General features: G+C 44.1%; 1 protein-coding gene across 3 annotated transcripts in view; it reads right to left on the bottom strand.

Annotated features, from left to right (window-relative positions):
- Positions 1 to 25,579, bottom strand: part of DNAH11 (dynein axonemal heavy chain 11) — a 324,054-nt gene that overhangs the window by 277,389 nt on the left and 21,086 nt on the right. For all 3 annotated transcript variants that reach the window (XM_056519699.1, XM_056519698.1, XM_056519697.1), the window contains exons 4-7: positions 23,865 to 24,061; positions 18,013 to 18,202; positions 15,694 to 15,793; positions 13,745 to 13,956 (exon numbers count right to left, since the gene is read on the bottom strand). In XM_056519699.1, the coding sequence (XP_056375674.1) occupies positions 13,745 to 13,956; positions 15,694 to 15,793; positions 18,013 to 18,202; positions 23,865 to 24,061 (699 nt within the window). The remainder of the gene's footprint in view (positions 1 to 13,744; positions 13,957 to 15,693; positions 15,794 to 18,012; positions 18,203 to 23,864; positions 24,062 to 25,579) is intronic.

Below are 25,579 nucleotides of genomic sequence, written 5' to 3' on the forward strand. Positions count from 1 at the left end.
GGTAGTAACTGTTGTAGCATAACAGTCAGTTGAGACAGCTGTTGGCCTTGTTGCGCAATCTGTTGTGACTGCTGGGCGACCACCGTGGTGAGGTCAGCGACAACTGGCAGAGGAACTTCAGCGGGATCCATGGCCGGATCTACTGTCACGATGCCGGCTGGCAGGTAGTGGATCCTCTGTGCCAGAGAGGGATTGGCGTGGACCGTGCTAGAGGATCGGTTCTAAGTCACTACTGGTTTTCACCAGAGCCCGCCGCAAAGCGGGATGGTCTTGCTGCGGCGGTAGTGACCAGGTCGTATCCCCTAGCAACGGCTCAACCTCTCTAGCTGCTGAAGATAGGCGCGGTACAAGGGAGTAGACAGAAGCAAGGTCGGACGTAGCAGAAGGTCGGGGCAGGCAGCAAGGATCGTAGTCAGGGGCAACGGCAGGAGGTCTGGAACACAGGCTAGGAACACACAAGGAAACGCTTTCACTGGCACTAAGGCAACAAGATCCGGCGAGGGAGTGAAGGGGAAGTGAGGTGATATAGGGAAGTGCACAGGTGTAACCACTAATTGGAACCACTGCGCCAATCAGCGGCGCAGTGGCCCTTTAAATCGCAAAGACCCGGCGCGCGCGCGCCCTAGGGAGCGGGGCCGCGCGCGCCGGGACAGAACTGACGGAGAGCGAGTCAGGTACGGGAGCCGGGGTGCGCATCGCGAGCGGGCGCTACCCGCATCGTGAATCGCATCCCGGCCAGAGGCGGTATCGCAGCGCCCCGGGTCCGTGGAACCGACCGGAGCGCTGCAGTGAGAGGAGTGTAGCGAGCGCTCCGGGGAGGAGCGGGGACCCGGAGCGCTCGGCGTAACACCCAGATTACAAAATTCCTTTATAATCAGCATAACACCTGACATTCAAAATAAGAAAAGGATACATACGTTCTCTGAAGAAAAGGATCCTTCATTAGATGACAATATGAGTATTGTGTGTTACAGTGACATTAGCTCATCAGAGGAACAGGAAAACATGATACAACTTAATTCTGCAACTGAAGAACCACAACAAAGAATGAACGACTTAAAGCCTCTTGGAATTGAGGAACTTCAAAATGGTAAATCTACCACCTGGGATAGTCTGTCAATTCCAACAGCCGGTGGTCAATATCCACAGTTCCCTGTTTCTGCTAGTCCTTGGCAATATTCCTTTTATTACTGGTATCAACATGGCAATAATTCTGGGAGAGTGACTCAAGGATACCCACATGTTTCCTACAATACACAGTCAACATATAGAGACCATATAGTGGCTAAATGACACAACCTGGAGTTGGCTGAAGCATGAGGAGACCATATCGTGTCTGAATAGCATGGCCTGGGGTTGGCAGAAGCATAAGGAGACCATTGAAATTTAAGATTTTGAAATTGAAATTGAGGATTTTGAAATTGAAATTTTAACTCCCATGTTTTAGTGTCCCGGGCCCCGGCATGTGGGTACAAAGGACTAAATCTAACAAGGAGTCACGTGTCACATGGCAGCACAAATTACAGAGCCTGGAGGTGGCATCAGTATGAGGAGACCATATTGTGGCTAAATAGCACAGCCTGGAGTTGGCTAAAGCATGAGAAGAGATCATATAGTGGCTGAATGAGACAGCCTGGAGTTTGTGGCAGCATGGGGAGATCATATAGTGTCTGAATGGCACAGCCTGGATTTGACTGAAGCATGAGGAGACCATATAGTGTCTGAATGGCACAGGCTAGAGGTAGCTGAAGCATGAGGAGACCATATAGTGTTTGAATGGCACAGCCTTGAGGTGGCTGAAGCATGAGGAGACCATATAGTGTCTGAATGGCACAGCCTGGAGTTTGCGGCAGATGAGGAGGCAATAGGGCCTCACAATTTCCCTTGAAGATGTATGGTACCTAATGCTACCATAAACATATATAGGTAATGTCCTAGGCCCAGCAGCATCACTAAACCATGTAGTTGCTAAATGACACAGAAAGGAGATGGCTGAAGCATCAGTAAACCATATATTGGATGAATGGCACAGACTGGAGTTGGCTGAAGCATGAGAAGACCATTTAGTGGCTGAATAAGACAGCCTGGAGGTGGCAGCAGTAGCATAAGGAGTCCTTAAAGTGACCCGGTGACAGAGTGGTGTGGTGGGTTGCAATACCAGTACCCAGTGACGAAGGTGTGTGAAAAAGGTCTGATGCGGAGGAATGTTTGTAACTGGGGAGCAGTGCCTTAAATCTGTTTGGCACTATCCATATTTGAGAAGTGTTGGTGTGGCCCCATGGTCAATCTACTCTCATGCATCAGGCATTGGTGATTGGAAATCATGGCTGATCCATGCTTGATTCATCTTCACAAAGCCCAGTCTCTCCACATTTTTCGTGGACAGACAAGTTCTCCTTTGGGTAACTATGGCCCCCACCGCACTAAACACCTGCTCTGATGGCAGACTACTGGCCAAGTAGAACAGTTTTTCCAGGGCAAACTCTGCTAGTTGCGGCCACAAATCAAGTTTGACTGCCCAAAGTCCAGCGGATCTTCAAGGTGTATTGGCATGGGCATGTCAAGGTATGCCATGCACACCTGCTGGTTCAGGTCCTGCTCCAGGTGTACCTGCTGCTCATGAGTCACTTCACTATGCGGGTGAAGAAAGCTACTCATCAGTGACTGTAAACTACGGCTGCTGATGAGCAGCAATGGCTGCTCCTGCCACCCCACCCCTCCCCAGCAGCAATGGCAGTGGAACGTGAGCGCAGGGCCCCCCCCCCCCCCGATTCAGACCTGCGAGAGGATGGACGATGGTGCCGACATCGGCCAACTGACTACATAGGATGCCTCTGTAGTAGGTCACTTTGTCCTCCCTCTCAGTGGGTGTAAAAAAGGCCTCTATTTTGTGGCGGTAGTGAGGGTTCAATAAGGTGGAGATACAGAAGTCATAACACTGCCAAATGGTGACAATTCGGCGGTCACGACGCAAGCGAGTATGCATCGTGCCATTTGTGCAAGAGTTTCGGAGGGACTCCCTGCCTCCATCTCCACTGCATTCTGCCAAGGTGTGTCTGGGTCCTCTGTCTCGCCTTCCTCATAACCCTCTAGCTTCTCTGGCTGCTCCTGCTCCTCCTCTCCTGTCAGATTACTAGAAAAACTGCCCATTTGGCAAAACCTAAACTGTGCTCCAACACGTGTTGTAAGAAATGAAGCAGTGGAATGACTTTGTTCATCTCATAATCCTGGCGACTGACTACTAATGTGGCTTCCTCAAAGGGCCTGAGCAAACGGCAGGTGTCACGTATGAGCTGCCACTGGTTCACATTAAAGTTACACAGGGGAGTACCCCTATCCGCTTGGATCATCAAGAAATCGGAGATGGCTTTTCTCTGTTCGTACAGTTGGTACAATATATGGAGGGTGGAATTCCAACGTGTGGCAATGTCACAAATCAGACTATGTTGCGGGATACCATTCTGACGCTGCAGCTCAAGGAGGGTGTGCTTTGTGGTGTACGAGTGGATGATGTGCATGCAAAATTTCCTTCCCATTGTTCGGATGTCTTGCAAATGGGGGGAACACTTCGGGAACTGCTTCACAACGAGATTGAACACGTGTGCAATCACCTGGTCACTTGTACCTCCTGGGTAACAATCACATGACATAACTCTTAAAAGATACGACACATTTTATAATAGAATACACTGCATAACATATGTACAGGGGGAAACAGGTACAAGGGGATCTGGGGACACTGAAGGAGGCTGCCTGACAGGGCAGCAAGGGTACGGGGCAACATCTCCCGTACTGGGCCACCACAAAAGTATACAGTGATCCCCCGACCTATGATGGCCCCGACTTATGAAAATTTCAACATACGATGGCCTCTCAGAGGCCATCACATGTTGAAGGCAGCATCAACATACGATGCTTTTGTATGTCGGGGCCATCGCATAAATGGCTATCCGGCAGCGCACACTCCATAACTGCTGCCTAATAGCCGTTTAATGTGCCCGGTGTGGTCCGGTGAGTGTCACTCACCTGCCCCCGACGTTCCTGACCGTCCTCTTCGGGCTCCGCTGTATGGTTGCAGCTCTCCTTCGTCGTCATTCCTTCCCCACGCCGTCCCGTCATCCAATAGGATCAGCGTGCGTAGCGACGTGATTACGGCGATGGAGAGCGATGATCCAGGGCAGCGGTGACGGTCCAGAGCGGCAGGGACACCCCGGGGACGCGATGGCGGCGATGGAGAGCGATGATCCAGGGCAGTGGTGACGGTCTGGAGCGACGGGGACAAGTGAGTAGAACTTTCTATATTATTATTGCACGGATCCCTCAACATACGATGGATTCAAGTAATGATGGTTCATTTGGAACAAATTACCATCGTATGTTGAGGGATCACTGTATACAGATATGGAATTTATGACATATTGCGATTCTATTTCAAGTACACATGTAGTGTGAGGAAGAACAAGGCCACATGTGGATGATTGGTAATTTCCAATCAGGAATGAGTACATAATACATACACCCACAAGTTAATGCATATTCAACGAACCCACATGGTAAACCATATATGTATATTTATTGATTGGGAATACATCCTGAATTAGGATAAACACACCCACATGTATAAAGGACACTCCTTCAGTCATCATAAACACACCCATCATCTGAGAATAAGTGGCTCCAGAGAAAGCCAACGGGAGTGTACGGAGGAAGGAAGCTCAGGAGACCAGGCCAACCTGGTGGGTGCGTGGATGAAGACGCTAGGACAACTGACCAGATGGGAGAAGGAGACGGCCATCTTAGAAAAGGAAGCAAGATGAATCCATTATTTTGTATGGACTGACTAGGCCTGAGATGGTGAGATGAGATTATTCTGACCTTAACCTCTACCATTCCTAAGAAAACTCCTAGATAGTATATAAAATAATAATTGTAATAAGATATAGTATATCTATGTATGTATGAGTGCCATATTTGCTCATTAGTTAACAAATAATCCACTTTTTATATAAGAGCCTGGCATGATAATATCTCCATCGTAAATAAGAAATGTTTTCTTGATTCTGACATTTCTAACAGGACAACAAAAAAGACGTGGTCTCAAATGGCTGGAGGTGCTTAATCCCAAATGCAGTTGTGCATTTATGCCGGGGGAGTAGATCCTGCCCTTGTGGTCTGTTGCTGGAGGCAATCCCCAGCATAAAAATGCATACAATGGGGGATGCCTGCAGCAGACTACAAGTGCCATAATAGGATACTACACCAGAGCTTATAGTCTGCCTCCCTCCTCCCATTGTATGTGTGCTCAGCCACACTGGAGGGTACCTGGGAGGAGGCTGTGAGTCGGCCCACTGCTGTCGTAATTACCCACTGGCCCCTGGTTTTGCTTATCACGCATAGGTAGGTTAGTGTTAGGTCCCGTGCCACTTGAGAAACCTTGGCGTTGGTGTGTGGGCTCAGGTACATCCTTCATACAAGGATATACTGGCTAATGTCTCAATTTTCACATCAGTGTTGAGGGTTAGCCAATGTCATTGCACTTAAAGTCTTGTATATTTTTAACAGGACACAATTCTTTTTCTGATGTCTTGCCAGATTTCTTTTGATTGTTTTCACTGTGCCATTCAAAAAAGCAGGTATGTAGGTATTAGTGTTGCTCGCGAATATTCACAATTCGAATATTATTCGCGAATATCGTATATTCGCGAATTCGCGAATTTCGCGAATATAGCGCCATATATTCGTAATTACGAATATTCGTTTTTTTGTTGTTTTTTTTTCTTCACAGTACACATCACAGTGATCATCCCTCTCTGCTTCCAGCTTGTGTGGTGTAAAGAAGGCTGTAATACTACTATGTGAGACTGGCGTGTGACAATTCGCATATGCGAAAATTAGCATATGCTAATTTTCGCATATGCGAATTTCCACATATGCTAATTTTCGCATGCGCGTATTTTCGCATACGCGAAAATAAAACGGGAATATAACGAATATGCGAATATTCGCGAATATATGACGAATATTCGTCCATATATTCGCGAATATTCGCGAATTCGAATATGGCCTATGCCGCTCAACACTAGTAGGTATTAAAGGGGTACTCCAGCATTTTCACACTTATGCTCTATCCACAGCATAGAGGATAAGTGCCAGATTGCAGGGACCGCAATGATCTCATGAACGCCAACCGGCTCTTCACGTGCATAGAGCAGGGTTGACAAGCCTCCTCAATGGGACAATCGGAGACAGCTGAGCTATTTAAAAGGCAAAGTCAACCTGGTGTATGTCAACTTCTTACCACCTGGAATGTTTTATATATTTTTTTATATATATTTTATTCTCCATTTACCACACAACATATAACATTTAAATGACAGTCAAATAAGAAAAAAGAACAAAAGAAAAATAATGATATACCACCTGGAATTTAGATATAATGATCTGTTTGTAAATATTTGTTGGGAAAACTGCTTACCAAAGATCCTGAACAACTTACCAAAACTATAGTTTGCTGACGTGGAATTTGTAGAGCAATATGGGTTTCAATTACTTCAACCTAAGTGTATGGAAACTTATGACAGTAGCTGTAAATGAGTATTTCTGAATGATGTAATGATATGTGCCGAGTTGTCATCTGTTAGCTGGTGGGACCAGTTATAGCTTTTGAACCAAACTATAAGACCTTCACACTAAGCCTCTGGTAAACAGAGACAAGGAAAAAGTCTTTGGTGTATAGTCTGCAGAACCAATTTGTATGAACTGAAGCAACTCTGTGGTGAAGTTTTTTTCTTACTATTTTTAATGTTGTAGAAGTGTAGTAACACATGATAAGCCGGAAGGGCAGTAAGGATGGATGTGACCACAACATCTTAATCGGTACACCCTATTCCATCTTCTGCCAGTGACCTATTGACTATATATTTTGGTTCATCTGTATTGTGATCCCTGTAAGAACTAGGTACAATAGCGGATGTGGTCACAAGTAAATAAAGTATATAAAGTAATCCAGAGGTCAGGTTGAAACAATGTCTGTAACAGTCTGTGAAAGTATCAATGGTCTGGCTTTCCTTACTCACTGACAATGTACGTACTTTATATTGTCACAGTTTCTGTGACTTTTAGGTGTATTTCAGGATTTGTTTTCTTCAGCCTTTGAGCCCATAACGCCAAGTTACAATCCTGTGTAATATGCTTCTCATTGTGCCGCTGTGTCCAGTTTTCATGCATGGACCAACACCTGGAAGTGTTGTAGTGTAAGCCTTTTCATTTTACCAGCATTCAATGTGGTCAGAGACAAAATGTCATAAGTCACATAGGTGAATAAGTAGTATTATTTCAGTAAATCCCTTCCACCCTGCTATCATCCTATTGCAGCTTGGCCACGCTCCCCTGGAGACCATGTGACTTATGACATATTGTCTCTGGCTGCATGGAATGCTGGGAAAGGTCAGAGACAACAGTAAAATAAAAAGACTTGCACTACAGCACTTCCAGGTGTTTATCCTGTGCATGAAAACGGGACAAAGTGGTGCACACAGGTAATAGAAGCAGATTACACAGTAATATAACTTGGCATCATGGGTATAAGCCACCTATAAAAAAATAAACACTATAGGGCAAGAACCATATAAGCTTTATTTGGAGGGTGACATAAAACAAATATCACAACAAATATTTTGTTAATAAATCGAAGGTAAGACAATGTTACAAACAAGAATCACCACAAGGAGAAAAGAGAGATAGGGACACTGAGGTGCAGAGGTAGGTAAAAAACGTATGAATATAGCCCTAGCATGTACATATGGTCTAGCATGAAAAAGGAAGAAATAGGTATTTTATTGCTGCCACGGTATGTATACATAGATTTATATACACATAAAGCAAGTTTGTGAAATGTGTCAAGTGTGGTGGGGCTCTGAGTTCTGAGGTTCGGTCTCTCGCTGTATGTACCTTATGTAAGGTCCATTGTTAGTTTGCACAAGGATTTGCACTGATATATTTTTGTACTGTACTTCAGCACTTGCACTCTCTCTCTCCATAGTGTGTTTTACTGGTGATATTAGAATGACATGAGTTTTACATGCTTTATATGTATATAAATCTATGTATACATACCGTGGTGATGATAAAATACTTTTTTCTTCCTTTTTCATGCCAGCCCCTATGTGCATGCTAGGGCATACAGCCATGTTGATACATTTTTTACCTACCTCTGTACCTCAGTGTCCCTATCTCTCTTTTCTTGTTTTGGTGATTCTTGTTTTTAACATTGTCAAACGTTTGATTTATTAATAAAATATTTGTTGTGATATGCTTTTTAGGTCACTCTCCATATAAAGCTTATATATTTATTTACTTCTTTTCCTATAGTGTTTATTTTTTATAGGTGGTTTCAGATGTCCCAGTACAGGACATGGTCCTGCACTACCTTTAGGCCCTGTCAGTTTGAGACCCACAGTGACCTGGGGGCTTCCCTGCAAGGTCTCCCCCTGTTTTTCTATCATGTTGTGTATATCACTTTAATGCCTAGACAGTATCCTTATGTATAGGTAGTACAGAGGACCTGTGGGAGGTCTCAAGGACCTGTGTAAGTCTGTCACATGTTATGTTATGCAGTCACATGATTTGTTGTCACATGTTCTCCCAGAGAGCACCAGCTTAACCTATGACCCGCAGCTTGACCAATGGGCTTTAGTCCAGCCCCCCACTATATAAAGGGGCGGCCATTACAATTTCTCAGAACAGATTCCATCTACTACTGAGCACAGCAACCACCAGAGATCTCAGTGCAAGTGATCAGAATCTGGAAGACCCCAAAAGCTACAGTCATACCAGTAAGTCACAAGTCTATATCTGCTGTCACTGAAACTAGTCAAGTCCTGCATATAGTCAAGTCAAGTCCAATCTCAAGTCAAGTTAAATACAATTATATTGGTCCAGCAAGCTGTGAGGTCCTTCTGGGTCCTGGCCACCTCTCTGGGAAATCTGGCCTTAGCTGTGAAGATAAGTCCATCTGTCTTATACTCAGTAAAGCCTCCCTTTGACCATAACTGGTTGTGGACTCTCATTTCACTACTAGCAACTGGGATAGTGGAGAAGCCGGGAATGTGGTGTTCTGGAATCACAAAAACCACACTGGTGTAACGAACACTAGGGGTTAATACCATCTTGTCCCCAGGGTTAATACCATCTGATCCCGGCACTCACACCGCTACACCCATGGGTCACCACAATATTGGCATCACGAACAGGATAGGGGTGTGTGCCTTTACCACTCAGCCACCCAGTCAAATCAAGTCAGGCCACCCAGCAACAGTATACGGGTGCGTGCCAAATGCAAGTTGCTGCAAGTCCTCCCCCCCCCCCCCCCAAGTCTGAACTGTGTCTAATAGAGAATCACATCCAGTTGCGACAAAGTGTGCAACAGCAAAGTTTACGGAACTGTGTTGTTAAAGTTTGTTTTTACTGTGGCACGGATAAAAGTAGTGGGGAAGGTGAACGAAAGACTGTTAATCGTCATCACTAAGTGTGTCAAGTCGTACCTGAAGGGGTTAAACAGAGTCCGGTGTTTCCCACACGTGGGAGCAGTCGCAGCTCCACTCAGTCAGTCCCTAGCGGTGACGCCTCTTTAGTGTGCGAGCTGGAACTAAGAATCCACCCTGTGTTGCATAGTGGAAGCATTTACTAAACGTACCAAACAGGGAGTTCCCTGGGCGCAGCCATAGTGGAAATTCCTGTAGCTGTGTGCGGCTCAACAGAATACCGGCAAGTTCCCGCTGCAGCGCAGACTCTGCATAAACCCACAATTTGCTGCAATATGACTTCAGCAACGGTGGCAGTCAGCGTTAACCCCCGGTGCCCAGTCAAGTCTGCAGGTACTTGTTATACTCTACATCGCACTCAATTATTCCTAAAGAGACATTGCACTCAAGTCTTCTTAAAGCGACAGCGCATGCAAAGAGATTGGCAACATGTCAGCACCCAGCTCTCCAGATCGGGACAGCGAAAGTACCCCTCCATCACCAACAGCAGGAACATCTGCTACACCAGCGGTAGGAGTCCTGCCGGTCCCGCTTGCAGTCCATGTTAGCCACGTGGGTGACCTAGCTCCCGCACCAGTATTCCTGGGAAATCCTATCCTTCCTACCTACAGCGGAGACCCCTTCAACATGAGGGATTTCAAGGAGAATATTCAGAGCTCGTTTGTCTTTTTCTCTCTTTTCCCTAATCAACAGGTGCCGCTGCTCACCAGACAACTACAAGGACCAGCACTTGAAGTCCGCACCTGGCCAGCCTCAGAGAAGGCGATGGTAGAGCAGATCTTTGAGGGGATATACCAGGTATTTGAATCACATTCTCCCTCAGAGGTATGCCTCCGATTGTCCGAGAGGCAACAAAAGTCAGGTGAGACACAGAGCTTATGCAGTAGCCCAACAAAATGCTTGAGAGACTGTTCAAAAGTTAGATGGTATTACTCCCGATCAGTGTAACAAAGTTTTGATGGACAGGTTCATTGATGGGGCTCATAACAAATGGGACAAAGCTCATTTGAGAATGTTAGCAGTACAGAAGCCCAATCTGTCCTTCTCTGCCTTTAAAAGACTGGCAATACAGGTTATAGAGCCTGGAACAGAGTCTGAAGAAAGCTATGCCCCTATGCCAGAACCACTGTGTGCGGCGGCCGGCCCAATACCACCACCACCACTGGCTCCCACCCCAGTCACCAATACCTCACAACAGGACATTGAACAATTGACTCAGGCTGTGAAGGAACTTGCCAGTCAGGCTGCTCAGGCCAACCGTGAGCCGTCCCTACCTAAAAAGACCTGTATCCGCTCCTGCCCTGCCCCTCATTAAAATAACCCCTGATATTACCCACCCAATAGGCCTCCAGGGACTCAAAGGCCCTGGAGGCCTTGCACCGATTGCAATAAATCTAGACATTGGAAGATGCAATGTTGGGATTTAAACAGATTTCCCCTGAGGTCGAGGACCGGCCCTCAGGAAAGCACATATCAGGTCCAAACCCAGAACAATCTAAGTCCAGACTCTCACTATACATCGCCCCCTGCCCCTATGTAACTGTCATCATAGAAGGTATTCAGTTAGAAGTGCTAATTAAGCCAGGGTCACAAGTTTCCACCATATCTAAAGACATTTTCTACAAGTATTGGAATGCTCATTCATTATGTGAACCTGATTATGTCGATTTCAGGGTAATGGCAGAGAATGGGAAACCAGTACCCAGATATGTATACTGGGAGCACACCATTCAAGTGCGGGAACATGTGCTTAAAGGACAGGGAGCAATTGTAACTGATGTGTCTGATAAAGGGGCTGCAGAATGTATACTAGGGATGAATATCATGAGACACTGTTTTACTGACATAGTAGATTCGTTGCATGCCTCTCTCCCTTACATGTCCCCCTCAGGCCAGCGGGCTGCGCAGCACCACTTAAAGGTTCTCTAAGCGGAGCAGAAGTTTGCCAATCAACGAGGAGAAGTTTGCAAATTCAGGATTCAAGACATCAGGTCGGTGATCCTACTGTCAGGGACCGACCAGGGGACAGGGAGAGTGAGCCCTAAACTGACCCTAAAACCGCTCACCCTGCCAACTTGCCCATCCACCCTAAACAGATGATCAACAACTCGGTGCCGGTCCCTCCTTGAGCTAAAGTGCAGGGGCATTTAAAAAAAAACACATACTAATAAACAGTCGGTCACAAACCAGAAACATAACAGAAACATAGAACTCTACAACAGATTAAGTTCAGAGGACACAGATCAGTGAGCAGCACAGGCGACACTATGGATAAGCGGTCATGAACAGAGGACACTATAGATCAGTAGTTATGTACGGAACTCCAAACATCTGAAATCAAGAACTAATAAACATATTGAGTTCAAAACACCAGACAGGAAAACGGATCAGTCTAAACAGACTCCAGGAACAGACAGGAATATAGCATAATCCCTCAGAACCTCCAGTAGACACAAAGTCCCCATGGACCGGTAACATGGATGTCTAGATAACACTGTTCACACTGAACACAAGACAGGAATAATCGCAATCCCTTAACAACACCTCAAGTAGACGCAGGAATAACAATACCCTCTGAGTCCCCATGGACAGGTAACAAGGATGCCTAAATACACAGGATATAATTATAGAACACTATTCACACTGAACACAAGACAGGAATAGCAATCCCTCTGAACACCTCCAGTAGACAAGGAGTCCCCATGGAGCGGTAACCGGGATCTAACATAGGACACTGTTCACACTGGACACACAAAATAGACACTCCACTCCACTAAAGGAGTAGCCATAATAATAAATCCAAATAGACTACTGGCCAGCGGAACACTCACCAGTGTGGACAGGATGTTGGACCAGTAGGAAAACAGAAATATAAAACACAGAACTTCATAAGAATGGATACAAGAGAAAACACAGTGTGAACAGACACATAGCAGAAAAGATATACAAATCCTAAAACCGACTATACAAACACAGATTAAAATCTACTATAAGCATGCCACCTAACCATGGCTAAAACCAGAAAATTAAAAATGCATGCTAAGCCAGAGATAGTAGATTAAAAGCTCAATAAAAGAGGACTGCATCTGGCCCCACAGCCACTTCGTCTTCAACCCTGACAGAACCTACGTCGAGGACAACTTGCGTTAAGTAGGGGGGTTTGTGATGTGCCAGGACAGGACATGGTCCTGCACTAATTTTAGGCCCTGTCAGGTTGAGACCCTCAGTGACCTGGGGGCTCCCCGGCAAGGTCTCCCCCTGTTGTTCTATAATGTTGTGTATATCACTTTAATGCCTAGACAGTATCCTTCTGTATAGGTAGTACAGAGGACCTGTGGGAGGTCTAAAGGACCTGTGTAAGTTAGTCACATGTTATGTTTTATGTTATGCAGTCACATGATTTGTTGTCACATGTTCTCCCAGAGAGTACCAGCTTAACCTATGAACCGCAGCTTGACCAATGGGCTTGAGTCCAGCCCCCCAGTATATAAATGGGCGGCCATTACAATTTCTCTCAGAACAGATTCCATCTGCTACTGAGCACAGCAACCACCAGAGATCTCAGTGTAAGTGATCAGCATCTGGAAGACCCCAAAAGCTACAGTCATTCCAGTAAGTCACAAGTCTATGTCTGCTGTCACTGAAACTGACATAGTATATTGGTCCAGCAATCTGCAAGGTCCTTCTGGGTGCTGGCAACCTCTCTGGGAAATCTGGCCTTATCTGTGAAGATAATTCCATCTGTCTTATACTCAGTAGAGCCTCTGTTTGACCATAACTGGTTGTGAACTCTCATTTCACTACTAGCAACTGGGATAGCGGAGAAGCCGGGCGTGTGGTGTTCCAGAACCCAAAAACCAGACTAGCATCACAAACACTAGGGGTTAATATCATCTTGTCCCCGGGTTTAATACCATCAGACCCTGCCACTCACACTGCTACACCCGTGGTCCCGCCATACACCCGTGGGTCACCACAGTTTATACGTGTTTTCAGACACTGGACAGTTGTCATATAGACATAGAATTGTTGGCTTAATTGTTATAAGGAAATGTTCACACTACAGAATGTCCTCTTGAAGAAATTCAGGTGTGAACTGATTCAGTCCGTAAGGCTTATGTAAAAATTTGCGGCATTAAGTCTTGATAAATTATCCTCTAATTGTTTTTAATATACACTCCAATAAAATGAGATAACAATACCTGATCAATGAGCAAGTTGCAGAACTCTTGCAGAAGAACAATAATCCGTGCAGGAGTGTTATAAAATGCGGAGTGACTCCAGATCAAACATATAGTGTGGAATAGGGGAGGAATGAAGACGTTGATCTGAGGAAAGTCTGTTTCCTCTAATAATCTGATATGGGAGTCTAATGTTCTCAAGTGGAGATCAATATCTTCTGCTTCAACAAGAGCTGAAATAAAAAAGAGGAATGGCGATTATGTATGTCAATGCTTTATTACTAGATCATAGAAACAAAAAAGATGTACCAGGGTGATGGCCGTACCAGCAGGTTAGTCTTGCCTTATTGTATATAGGGATAGTAGAAAAAAAAAAATTCTGGCATTTCATAGAGACATGGTCAAAAGTTTGGATCATCTGGCTGTTAGGGTCAGGCTGTTCAGACCCCCACTGATCGTTAGAATGAGCCAATATAAGTGCTCAGCTATGTGATTCTCCACGGCTCGCTTCTTTCCCTGTCTATAGAATCCGTCTATGAGAAGAGGAAAACCTCGCTCAGCTGACTGCCTCTTCCGACTTGTTCTAGGGATTGGTGGGTTGGGTACCAAAAAATAAATAAAAGGATGCAGTAGGGATGGAAAAAAAAATTATTTAACGAAATTTGTATTTTTAATAACGACATTTGAATGAATTTTTAAACAAAGATCAATTTATGTGGGTGGGCAAGGGACTAAAAATGTAGCCGTCAATAATAAAAATATAGTGTGTATGTGTTTTTCACTTTTTCTTTCAATATTTTTTAGGTAGTACTACTATTCCCAGCATGGAACACACTGTTCCATGATGGGAGTAGTAGTTCCTGTACTAATAGACAGATTGCCCCGGGTGTCACTCCTGACACCATTTGCTATAAGGTCCTTATTCCTTCATGTGTCCATGTCTACAACATTGGCTGTCAACTAATCCTGAAACAAACGAACTGTCCCCAAACATAGAGAAGCAATTCTGCTTGTCTGCATCTATAATGCTGCAGAAAAACAAATTACACCTCTGCAGAGAGACACTGATAGCCATCTTCATGGGGTCTGGTGACCATTTTACCCAGTAAACTTCTGGTAAACATACAAAACTTCTTCATTAATACAGAGAGTGCAGCTACTACTCAGAAAATGCAGGATGCTGTTGCATTACAGAACACAAGAATGAAAAGTGTAAAAAGTAAAAAATAAAATAAAATAAATAAAAAATAAAAAGTGTAACAAAAGTGTACAACAAAAAAGTAAAAATACATTTATTAAATAAATAAAAAATGTTAAAAAATAAAAATAAATAAAGTGTAGGGTCACTCAGTGTAGGGTCACACATAAAATATGCTGTGGAAGCGCTGAAGGCAGTCACAAGAGCTAGCTCCCTGCTGCGGCTAGGTAGCTCTGCGTGTCTGCTCGTAGCGGCGGATTTCCCACCGTCACTGAGCTACCTAGCCGCAGCAGTGAGCTCGCTCTTGTGACTGCCAGGGGGCATCCTCAGTGTGAAATACACTGTGGGTGCACTCCGTGTGACCTTACCCTTATAAAATTTGTATTTCTTTTTTTTACAAAGGCGCCATTCATACAGCATTTCTGATGTATGTTAGAGGTATCTGTCAGCATCACATCAAAAAAGTGACGCCAACATATACTGTAGCAGCCCAATTAATTTCTGGGTTCCCCCAAATGAGCGTATACTAGCGTAAAGTGGCCCTAACAGAGTCCCCAGGTGACTTTGTTCGGGCCAACAAAATGAACGAGATTGCTACAGTATGACCCCAATGGACACCTCTAACATACTGCAGAAATGCAGTATAAATGGGGACTATCATTCCTAATGATGGATAATTGGATATATAATCGTCATGAGCGGGTGCTTATTCCCACAATATGACTGATACATAAGAACTTCAACTGTCACAGACAGTGACTGGTGGACATACCATGTTTAACCTCGGTTATTATGTTTTGCAGTGTTGGATAGTAACTGCTCTCTTTTTCTTTCAAGATGGCCGACATTTTCTGGACAACAGGTGCCTGGAGCTACAAATAGAAAATAGGTGATATTAGTAAATAGAACTTAGGATGGGTCCCCCTTATTTTTCTTTTTTTTTTTTTTTTTGGTGACAGGTTTAATAAACAGATTGTAGATCTTAGGTAAAATTGTCACCTTTTTTTCAATAAATCTTACATTGGGGAGAGGAGATAGCCAGGCAGCATGTTTGGGGGAACTCATCTTAACAAACCCCTGGGAATTTTGTGACAGCACTAGTCTCGGTGTACCAGTCAGTACATGCAACCTCAGTAACCTGTGATTGGCTGCAGTGGTCATATGTGGACAAGTTACCACTGGAGGACAGGTGTACAGAGACTACCTGGAGACCACAGGAGCACCAAGAAGTTGCTAAGGTGAGTATAGAGTCTATATTGAAAAAGGTTCTAATTTTTTAGAGCTACATCTGAAAAAAGCTACCTAGACATGTGATACCCTTACAGTTTTTGCAAAATTGTATGTTACCACGATGGAATTTCCCATTGATTTCGATGAATTCTGCTGCACTGTTAACATAGCAGAATTTCTGGTGTCTGCATAAAGAAAAGACGTATTTTTTCTGTGGACTCCGCATGGAAATGCATTGCTTTCTATTAGACGGTGCATTTTCGAGTGGTCCTTGCGCTGGCATATTCTGTCAGGGAAATGTCAGGGGAAAATCTCTGTGAGGACATTCCCCCAAGTGAACATAGCCTAAGGATGAATGCACACTGAACTGCAGAGGTCACATGTCAACACAATACATCATCGCTGTACACAGACCATCTGGACAGCAGGTAAGCATAGGAATGGGAACATGGGCATGGGATTGGTAAGGTGAGTACACTCTTATTTTGAACTTTTATCAGGATTTGCAAATTTTGCTAAAGATCTAAAGTGAAATCCACATGACTCGTTTTTGCAATACAGTTGCCGTATCCGGTTTGATTTAAAAAACCGTATCGAACCGTATTGCAAACCGTATACATAGACATTTCATTGTAGCATCAGGTTGTGTACGTTTTGCATCATTTACGGTTGTATACGTTTTTTAACTGTACACCAAACCGTAGTCTACTACGGTTTTGTGTCCCGGTCAAAAACCGTATCCAACCTGTATACGGTTATTTTAAAATGAAGTTCTATGGTAACCGTATGTAACCATATGTGCATACGGTTACATCCGGTTTGCACAATACGGTTTTTCCTTTTATTCTTTTTTTGGGGGGAAATTCAATAGAAAGAAGAAGAACTTTATTTAAAATGTTGACAAACTTTAAAACTGTATATATATTTGTCAAGAAAAACGTATTAAAACGTATGCAAAACGTATGCAAACAGTATACAGTTTAAAAACGCGAGGAGGCATATACGGTTGCATACGTTTCGGTCCGGTTCAGTGACATACGTTTTTTTTTAACAGAAACTGGATACGGCAACAGTATTGCAATAACGAGATGTGAATGCAGCCTAAGGTTTGTTTTTTTGGATTATTGCAGTTTCTATTGAATGTAATAAAATCTCACTTTTTTTTTAACTATAATATGCTATAGATTTTCTGTGCACAAATCCACACAAAAACCTGCAGCTTTTTTGTTTTGGGTCAATGTCCCATATAAGAAATAGCTTTACTACAGCCCTTCCTGGGTCTTTCACAATGCGATTTTGCAGTTTCAAAGATTATACAAATCTTATTCACACATGGCCTAAAATCTGCTCAGAATTTAGAGCATACTGCAGATTTTCAAACTATAATAGACCAGTGACATTGATATTTTTATGTTGCGATCATCATAGGATTGTACATATTCTTCCTAACATTCTTGCAGTTGAATGCAGTAACTGACAGTATAAAATATGGAAAAATCTGAATTTCTTATTGTATGCACAGCAAACGCGAACAGGTGGTAGAAACAATCAGCAAAAAACTAGAGGTCACCAACACATTGCAATAAAACAACAAACACAGGGATCAAGTATAGACTGTATGTGCAACTAAGGGTTGTGGTGTTGCCCAAAGAAAAATTCAGACTAAAATTACCCCTATGCAACATGTGAATGCCTTTGGTCTATACCAGTGTTTCCAAACCAGCAAACCCCCAGTTGATGCAAAACTACAACTAACAGCACATGCCCAGAGTTGTGGATTTGCAACAGACTGGTTGGGAAACATTGGTCTAATGGTCTATACAAAAAATAAAAAATAACAAAAGTAAAATGGTGTACATACCTGCTCATAGATTCCAGCAAGATTTTCCTGCCTTGCTTTCCAGAAACTAAGCTCTGTCGAGGGTCCTGGATTGAGACCTTTCAATAGGGGCTGTGCAGAATCTGTTTCAATAGCATCTCGCACCTGATATGACCACTTTATCAACATTGATTCAAATGCATGGAGCGCTCCTCTGTCTGGCACAATCTCTCTGAAACAAAACCAAAAAATATATTGTAAGGATAGAAGGTAAAATGTTAATATAAAGGGTATTTCCATTTTGTAAAGTTATGGTGTATTGCAATGATACGCCTCGCTTTATGATTGGTGGGGGAGAGGCTTGAGCGCTGGGACCCTCGATGATCCTGAGGAGGAAGGAATCACTGTACTGAATCAGTCAATGAGTTTGGTCATTCACCATGCAGGGAACTACAGCACAGTTACAGTTAAATTAATTGGATCAACTACAGTCCCTTGCATAGTTTTGTTTGCCAAGAGCAACAATTTATAGGTTCTGTCCAGGTACTATAAGTCTTAATCTATGTTCACATGAAAACTCTCTGAAAAAATCCCCAAACTGCTGGCAACGGCATAATATGCCTAGGCTAGGACTGCATGAGAATGCGCCGTCTCATAGACGGCTATGCATTCCGTGCGGAGTCTGCAGAAAGAATTAATGTGTTCATTCTATCTGCGGACAAAGGAATCAGAATTTCTGCGCCAGAAACATTTGGCACGGAAATTCTACCATGTACACAGCGCAGCAAATTCCCATTGAATTCAACAGGACCCTGCTGCAGCGGAATATCCGCGCTGAATTCGGCATGGAAATTCAGACGTGCGAACATAGCCTTACGCTCTGAAACATATTAATGGATTTAGTGGCACTAATATGTATGCATGCATTTCAGAGTGAATTTAGATTGTCCAGTAGAGAGGGGGACTGATGTTAACAATAATCTAAAGATGGAGCTACAGAATATGCTAGTGTTATATAACCAGGGGCATCACAAGGCTAATACATTTGGGGCACGGGCCCCGAATGTAAAGCCCCGTGCCCCGGGGGGGAAGGTTGGCAATGGGTGCACAATGATAATGATGAGGAGACCAACCAAAGATGGGGTGGGGTGAGGGGGTTGCAATGATGATGATGAGTGGGGATGGTTGCAATGATGAGAAGACAGAGGATGGGGTGCAGGGTGTGCAATGATGGTAATGAGGAGACCAAGGATGGGGGGATATGAGCTGGAAGGGGGGTGCAATGCTGAGGAGACTGTGGGGGTGCGGGGGCTTATATGGAGTGCAGGGGTTAAGCGACCAAGGATGGGTGTGGAGGGTGTTAAGGGTTGTGTGGGGTGATGATGAGACCATGAATGGGTTGTGTGAGGTATATGGGGTAATGAGGAGACTGAGGATGGGGGGGGGGGGTTGGTCATTGGGGTGATTAGCATGACACTGAGATGTTACGGAGACAGAGGATGGGGTGAGGGTATGCGGTAATGAGGAAACCGAGGATTGGGGGGGGGGATGTGTGTGCATATGTCTGATAGATGTTTATGTATGTATGACAGATGTGTGTATATATAATGTATAATAGATTTGTGTAAGTATATATGACAGATGTGTGTATTAATGACAGATGTGTGTATTAATGACAGATGTGTCACACATACACTTAGGGGTCAGGAGGGGGGAGGCTAGGGGAGCATGATGAGAACTTACAAGTCTAGGGGGAAGAGGGGTGGAACAAAGGAACCAGGAGGAAGACATATTATATTCAGGGTACAGTGTATAGCAGGGTTATACTTCGAGAGTACAGTGTGTACAGGGGGTACAGTGTATGGCAGTATTATATTCAGGGAGTTAAGTGTGTGACAATGATATTTAGAGGGTACAATGTGTGGCAGCATTATGTTCGGGGGTACAGTGTCTGGCAGTATCATATTAAGGTGTGCAATGTGTGGCAGTATTATATTCAGGGTGTACAATGGTTGGAAGTATATTCATGGGTACAGTTTTTTGGCACTATTATATTCAGGCGATACAGTGGTTGGCAGTATTTATTCAGGGGGTACAGTGGTAGGCAGTATTATATTCAGGGGGTACAGTGGTAGGCAGTATTATATTCAGGGGTACAGTTTGTGGCAGTATAATATTCAGGGGGCACAGTGGTTGGAAGTATATTCAGGGGTAAAGTTTGTGGCAGTATTATAGTCAGGGGATACAGTGGTTGGCAGTATTATAGTCAGGGGGTACAGTGGTAGGCAGTATTATATTCAGGGGGTACAGTGGTAGGCAGTATTATATTCAGGGGGTACAGTGGTAGGCAGTATTATATTCAGGGGGTACAGTGGTAGGCAGTATTATATTCAGGGGGTACAGTGGTAGGCAGTATTATATTCAGGGGGTACATTAGTTGGCAGTATTATATTCAGGGGGTACAGTGGTAGGCAGTATTATATTCAGGGGGTACATTAGTTGGCAGTATTATATTCAGGGGCCACGGTATTTGGCAGGACTATAATGAGTTATAAGGATTGTCGTCATACAGAGGATGAGGATCTGCTGACAAATTAAGAAACCAATGATGTCCAGAAATCAGACTCTGCAGAGAAGATGGAGCTGGAAGAAGACATTGCATCTAGTCCAGATGAAGAAGAAAAGGAAATTACATCACTCAGGTCACTGATATTGTGTATTTTCCTGACTGTCCCATCAGAGCTAGAGTCACTTGTTCTTGTTGTGCAGTGATGATGGCTGTACCCCAATCTGTGGCTCTCCAGCTGTTGCAAAAGTGGAACTTCCATAAGACCTTAGGCTTTTCAGACATGATGGGAGATGTAGTTGTCTGACCTCCAGCATAACAATGGGCTGCTTATTCTAAAATGCCCAGGCCTATTTTTGATCCCAGTCCGGCCCTGTTTGTAAGTGACTTATGTCACTGTATATTCTCCTGACCGTGTCCCATCAGTGCTGTAGCCACTGATATCTTTGTGTGGCTGAGGCCAAGTAAGGGTGTCGTCAGGGGTTGTGGAAGCAGGTTGTCAGGGGGTAGGGGATCCCTGGACAATTTTTCGCATTGGGGCCCTGTAGTTTCTAGCTATGCACCTGCCCATAGCTGCCTGTACTGTTTTCTTTTTTATTTTATCTGTGGGGGCGGGGCCTAACATCCTGTGGAGCAGACAGCAGAGCAGTGGAGAGAAAAGAGGGATAAAAGCTTGGTGAGTATTCCTAATGTAGAATACCCTGCTGGCGTGGAGTCACAGTATACAGCAGTGTTTCCTAACTTGGGTGCCTCCAGCTGTTGCAAAACTACAACTCCCAGCCAAATGCTGTCTGGGCATGCTGGGAGTCGTAGTTTTGCAACAGTTGGAGGCACCCTGGTTTGGAAACACTGGTATACAGTATATAAACCTAGTTACAGGGTAAGTAATGTAATTGTACACAGTGACCCCACCAGCAGAACAGTGAATGCAGCTCTGGACTAACTCAGGAACAGGAGCAACATCTGTTATACTCCAGAGCTGTACTCACTATTCTGCTGGTGAGGTCACTGTGTACATACATTACATTACTTATCCTGTGCTGATCCTAAATCATATCCTACATTACCAAATCTTGTAGGGTCATGCACCACTGAGTAGCCATGTCCCCTTGTCCCCCTCCTTTTTGTGACTCCACCCTCAGCCACACCCATGGCCCGTGCCCTGGATCTTTTGAAGACCTAGCAACACCCCTGTATATAACCATCAGAGCTGTTAAAGTGGTATTCCAGGCCAAAAAATTTTTTTTATAAGTCAACTGGCTCCGGAAAGATTTGTAAATTACTTTTATTAAAAAATCTTAATCCTTCCAATAGTTATTAGCTTCTGAAGTTGAGTTGTTGTTTTCTGTTTAACTGCTCAATGATGATGTCACGTCCCCGGAGCTGTCCAGTTCCTATGGGGATAATTTCCCATCATGCACAGCTCCCGTGACGTGACATAATCATTGAGCAGTTAGACAGAAAACTTCAGAAGCTAATAACTATTGGAAGGATTAAGATTTTTTAATAGAAGTCATTTACAAATCTGTTTAACTTTCCAGAGCCAGTTGATATATATATATAAAAAAAAGTTTTTGCCTGGAATACCCCATTAAGTATAAATGTAGTCATATTGGTTTTCTTTTTCCCCACTCAGTGTTGGGGGGTGAGCAGGGTAGGAAAGAGGAGAGATGTGTGAGAATTTGATCATAATGCAAAAGTTTTTTTTTAACCTGAATGGTAAGCCTAAGCTGGCCATTTGGAAAGAGCCCAGGTCCGAAAAAAGTAAACAATATTTGTAAAATCAAAGCCTTACAGCAAGGCCCCATGAAGTTGATCACATTGTGTCATTATCAAGTGTGTGCCCTACTATGGTTCAGTATAGCACAAGGTCATAATATGGGCATGTGCTTGAAGCATGGTATGATTTATTTTTTTTCTTCACAAAACACAACATACATCTCATTAAAGGGGTACCGCTGGAGACCCCCGCAGTCTATCATGCAGCACCCACTTGTCATCTGCTACACAGTATGAAGATCACTCTGTGTCTGATGACTCACGATACAGGAGCCGAAGTATTGTCATGTCACAGTTCCACCCCCTTGTGACATCACGCCCCACCACCTCAATGCAAGCCTATGGGCGCGATGGTGTAAGGGGGAAAAACTGTGCCCCATGCAATTTTGTGTTGACCCCTCCTCTCAGCTGTCTGGAGATTTCTGATCATACAGCGAAGGGAGGGGGACGGCAGAGCTGTGCAGGACACAGATTCCCACCCCCCCCCCCCCCCCCCCGCTTCTGGATGTAGATTTTGTCAGCTGTAAAAATCTACATCCAGGGCCTGTGAGAATCCCTCCCCTCCTGAGGTAAGTGCACGAAAATTTACGTCCAGGTGCGGGGATGTGAGAATGCCTCCCCTCCTGAGGGAGGTGCACAGCCCTGCTCACACAGCCCTCTAGACGTATATTTTCACAGCTGTCAAAATCTACGTCCAGGAGCGGGGGAGGGAGGTGCAGAACTGGGGATGATTTCAAGTTTTTGGGGAAAACACAGGTTTGCATGGGAATAGCTAAGGCAGAGGGGGGGTATAGGAGGTGCATAAAGCTCCCTCCTCGCAGCCCATGCAGACCTGCTTTCGGAGAACGCAGGTGGGGCTGAGAAGGGGAGATGAGGAAGGAGTCATATGCACCTCCTATCTCCCTCTGCTCACCTATTAGCTATGCCCGTGCAAACTTGCGTTCTCCGAAGGCAGGCGGAGCAGAGGGAGGGGAGATGAGGGAGACGTGTACGTCCTCTCCCCCTCTGCTCTGTCTTTGCTCTACCCTCCCCCCCAGCTCTAGCTGCGGAAATCCTCGGAGAGCTGAGGGGAGGAGCAGAAGCAAGTTTGCACAGGGTGCAAGTTTGCACCTCACAATGGCCACCACGCCCCCTACCATAGGCGGTGCCATGACATCACGATATTCCGCCCTCTGTATCGTGAGTCATGAGACATGGAGCGATCTTCGCTCCATGCAACTGATGACAAGTAGGTGCTGCAGGAAAGATTGCGGGAGTCCCCAGCGACAGGACCTCAGCGATCAGACATCTTATCCCCTATCCTTTGGATAGGGGATAAGATGTTTAGGGGTGGAGTACCCCTTTAACATTAAAAACTTTACAGCTATATAAAATTTAGATCTTTAGCTATAAGCTGGCAACGCACAATGAATTAAAGTCGGCCAGGCCCTTCCATTTGAGCAGGATCGGCTGACGCTCTAATGCGTATGGAGGCCTCTTTAACTTTATCCTAAATGCACATTTCATCCCTTTGTTCTTAAACTAGGCATGTATAACTGCATTATCTTACTTTTTTATAGTACCAAGCTGGTTTGATCCACGTGTTCCTAATTTGGTAGGAAGGGGTAAGATGGTTCTTCCAGACAGCAGCCCTTTCACAATAAGGATTTTATTCTTCAGAGACTCCACATGAAGCTCCATATCTTGTGAGATCGCATTCGGCAAAGGCTTAGAAGTCTTCTTACTAGAAAGGACAGGCATTAAGACCTGAGAAATAGATGACATAATTAGAGAAAGTCCAGTTTCTTCATACAAACTACATATGGCTCCCAAAGAAAGACACATTTCTTCTGATAGTTTGAAGTTATTCTGTAGGATAATTAATAGGGACAAGGGGGGGGATTGTGGAGAACCAGGTGCCTGCACTACCTCTGTGCCACCTCTCTGGCTTCCCTCTAAAGTGCTCATTAAAACACTGAATAGACTCCACTGAATACAGTAAGTCATACACAGGGGCTCTTCATTGTTGGGCAGTGCTAGACGTTTGACAAAAGATGAAAGAGAAAAGTTAGCAAGGAATAGGCAGATCAGGTAAACCATAGAGCAAATCCTAGTTTTCATCCAAAAGCATAATAAATCTTGTGTAAAAAAATGGCTTTAAAAAATGTGCTAATCCCCTTATCTTGTATGGTAATGCTCTACAGTTAACACTGACAGCCCAATGGCTGCATTTAAAGGGGTTATCAGGAATAGAAAAACATAGCTATTTTATTCCCATAACAGCACCACTCTTGTCCTCAAGGTGTGTGTGGTATTACAACTTGGCTCCATTTACATCAATGGCACTGAGTTGCATTACTACAACCAACCTGAAGACAAGGGTGGCGCTGTTTCTAGAAGAAAGCAGAAATGTGTTTCTAATCCTGGATAAACCCTTTAAGTCCAACCCTTACATAACAAAGATGAATCCAGAAAATATATAATTTAATCAGCTTTATTCTAAAATTTACAGAAGTTTTAAGTTTAAAAAAGGATTTAATCCAAACATGGTCTTAAAATAAAAAAAAAATTCAGCATTATATGGTGTTTTTAGGAGCACTGGCATATCCCTTAAATACTCTGATGGAGTGTTTTATTACACTGTATCTGTAAAACTTTAACTATAAACTATAAAATTTTGAAAATTACAGAGCACTTTTCACCATGAAAAAGTGGTGGTCATAAATGACCAGACAGGCATATCCCTATGAAGTGAATCTGCCTGATGGTTTTACTACTATAGTGTAACTAATGACAGTGCCTGGCATACCTTTCAATTTGCAAACTAATGCTATTGAGCCAAGCAAATTGGAGATTTTCCTATCCTTGGTGATGGAAAATATGGATTTTATTAAGGACAGGAGACGAACATTATGCTTTTTTGTCTTTACTGTTTTTTAAATAGCAGCCAACAAAGGGTTAACATTTAATTTGCAGAAAAAAGTTTTTCATATATATAACATAACAGGTAACATATAATGGTATAGTCCAGGTGTAATAATAGTATAGTCCAGGTGTTATATAAGGATCCACAAAATAGACCATAGAGTCATAGCCATAGCTACAGATTTTGCCACAACATCTTGAATGGAGGACATAGCAGATTTAAAGGGGTACTCCGGCGCTAAGACATCTTATCCCCTATCCAAAGGATAGGGGATAAGATGCCTGATCGCGGGGGTACCGCCACCGGGGACCCCCATGATCTTCCACGCCGCACCCAGTTAGAATCAGCCCCTGGAGCGT

This window comes from Hyla sarda, chromosome 5, assembly GCF_029499605.1.
Source record: "Hyla sarda isolate aHylSar1 chromosome 5, aHylSar1.hap1, whole genome shotgun sequence".
In the NCBI taxonomy this organism is placed as follows: Eukaryota; Metazoa; Chordata; class Amphibia; order Anura; family Hylidae; genus Hyla; species Hyla sarda.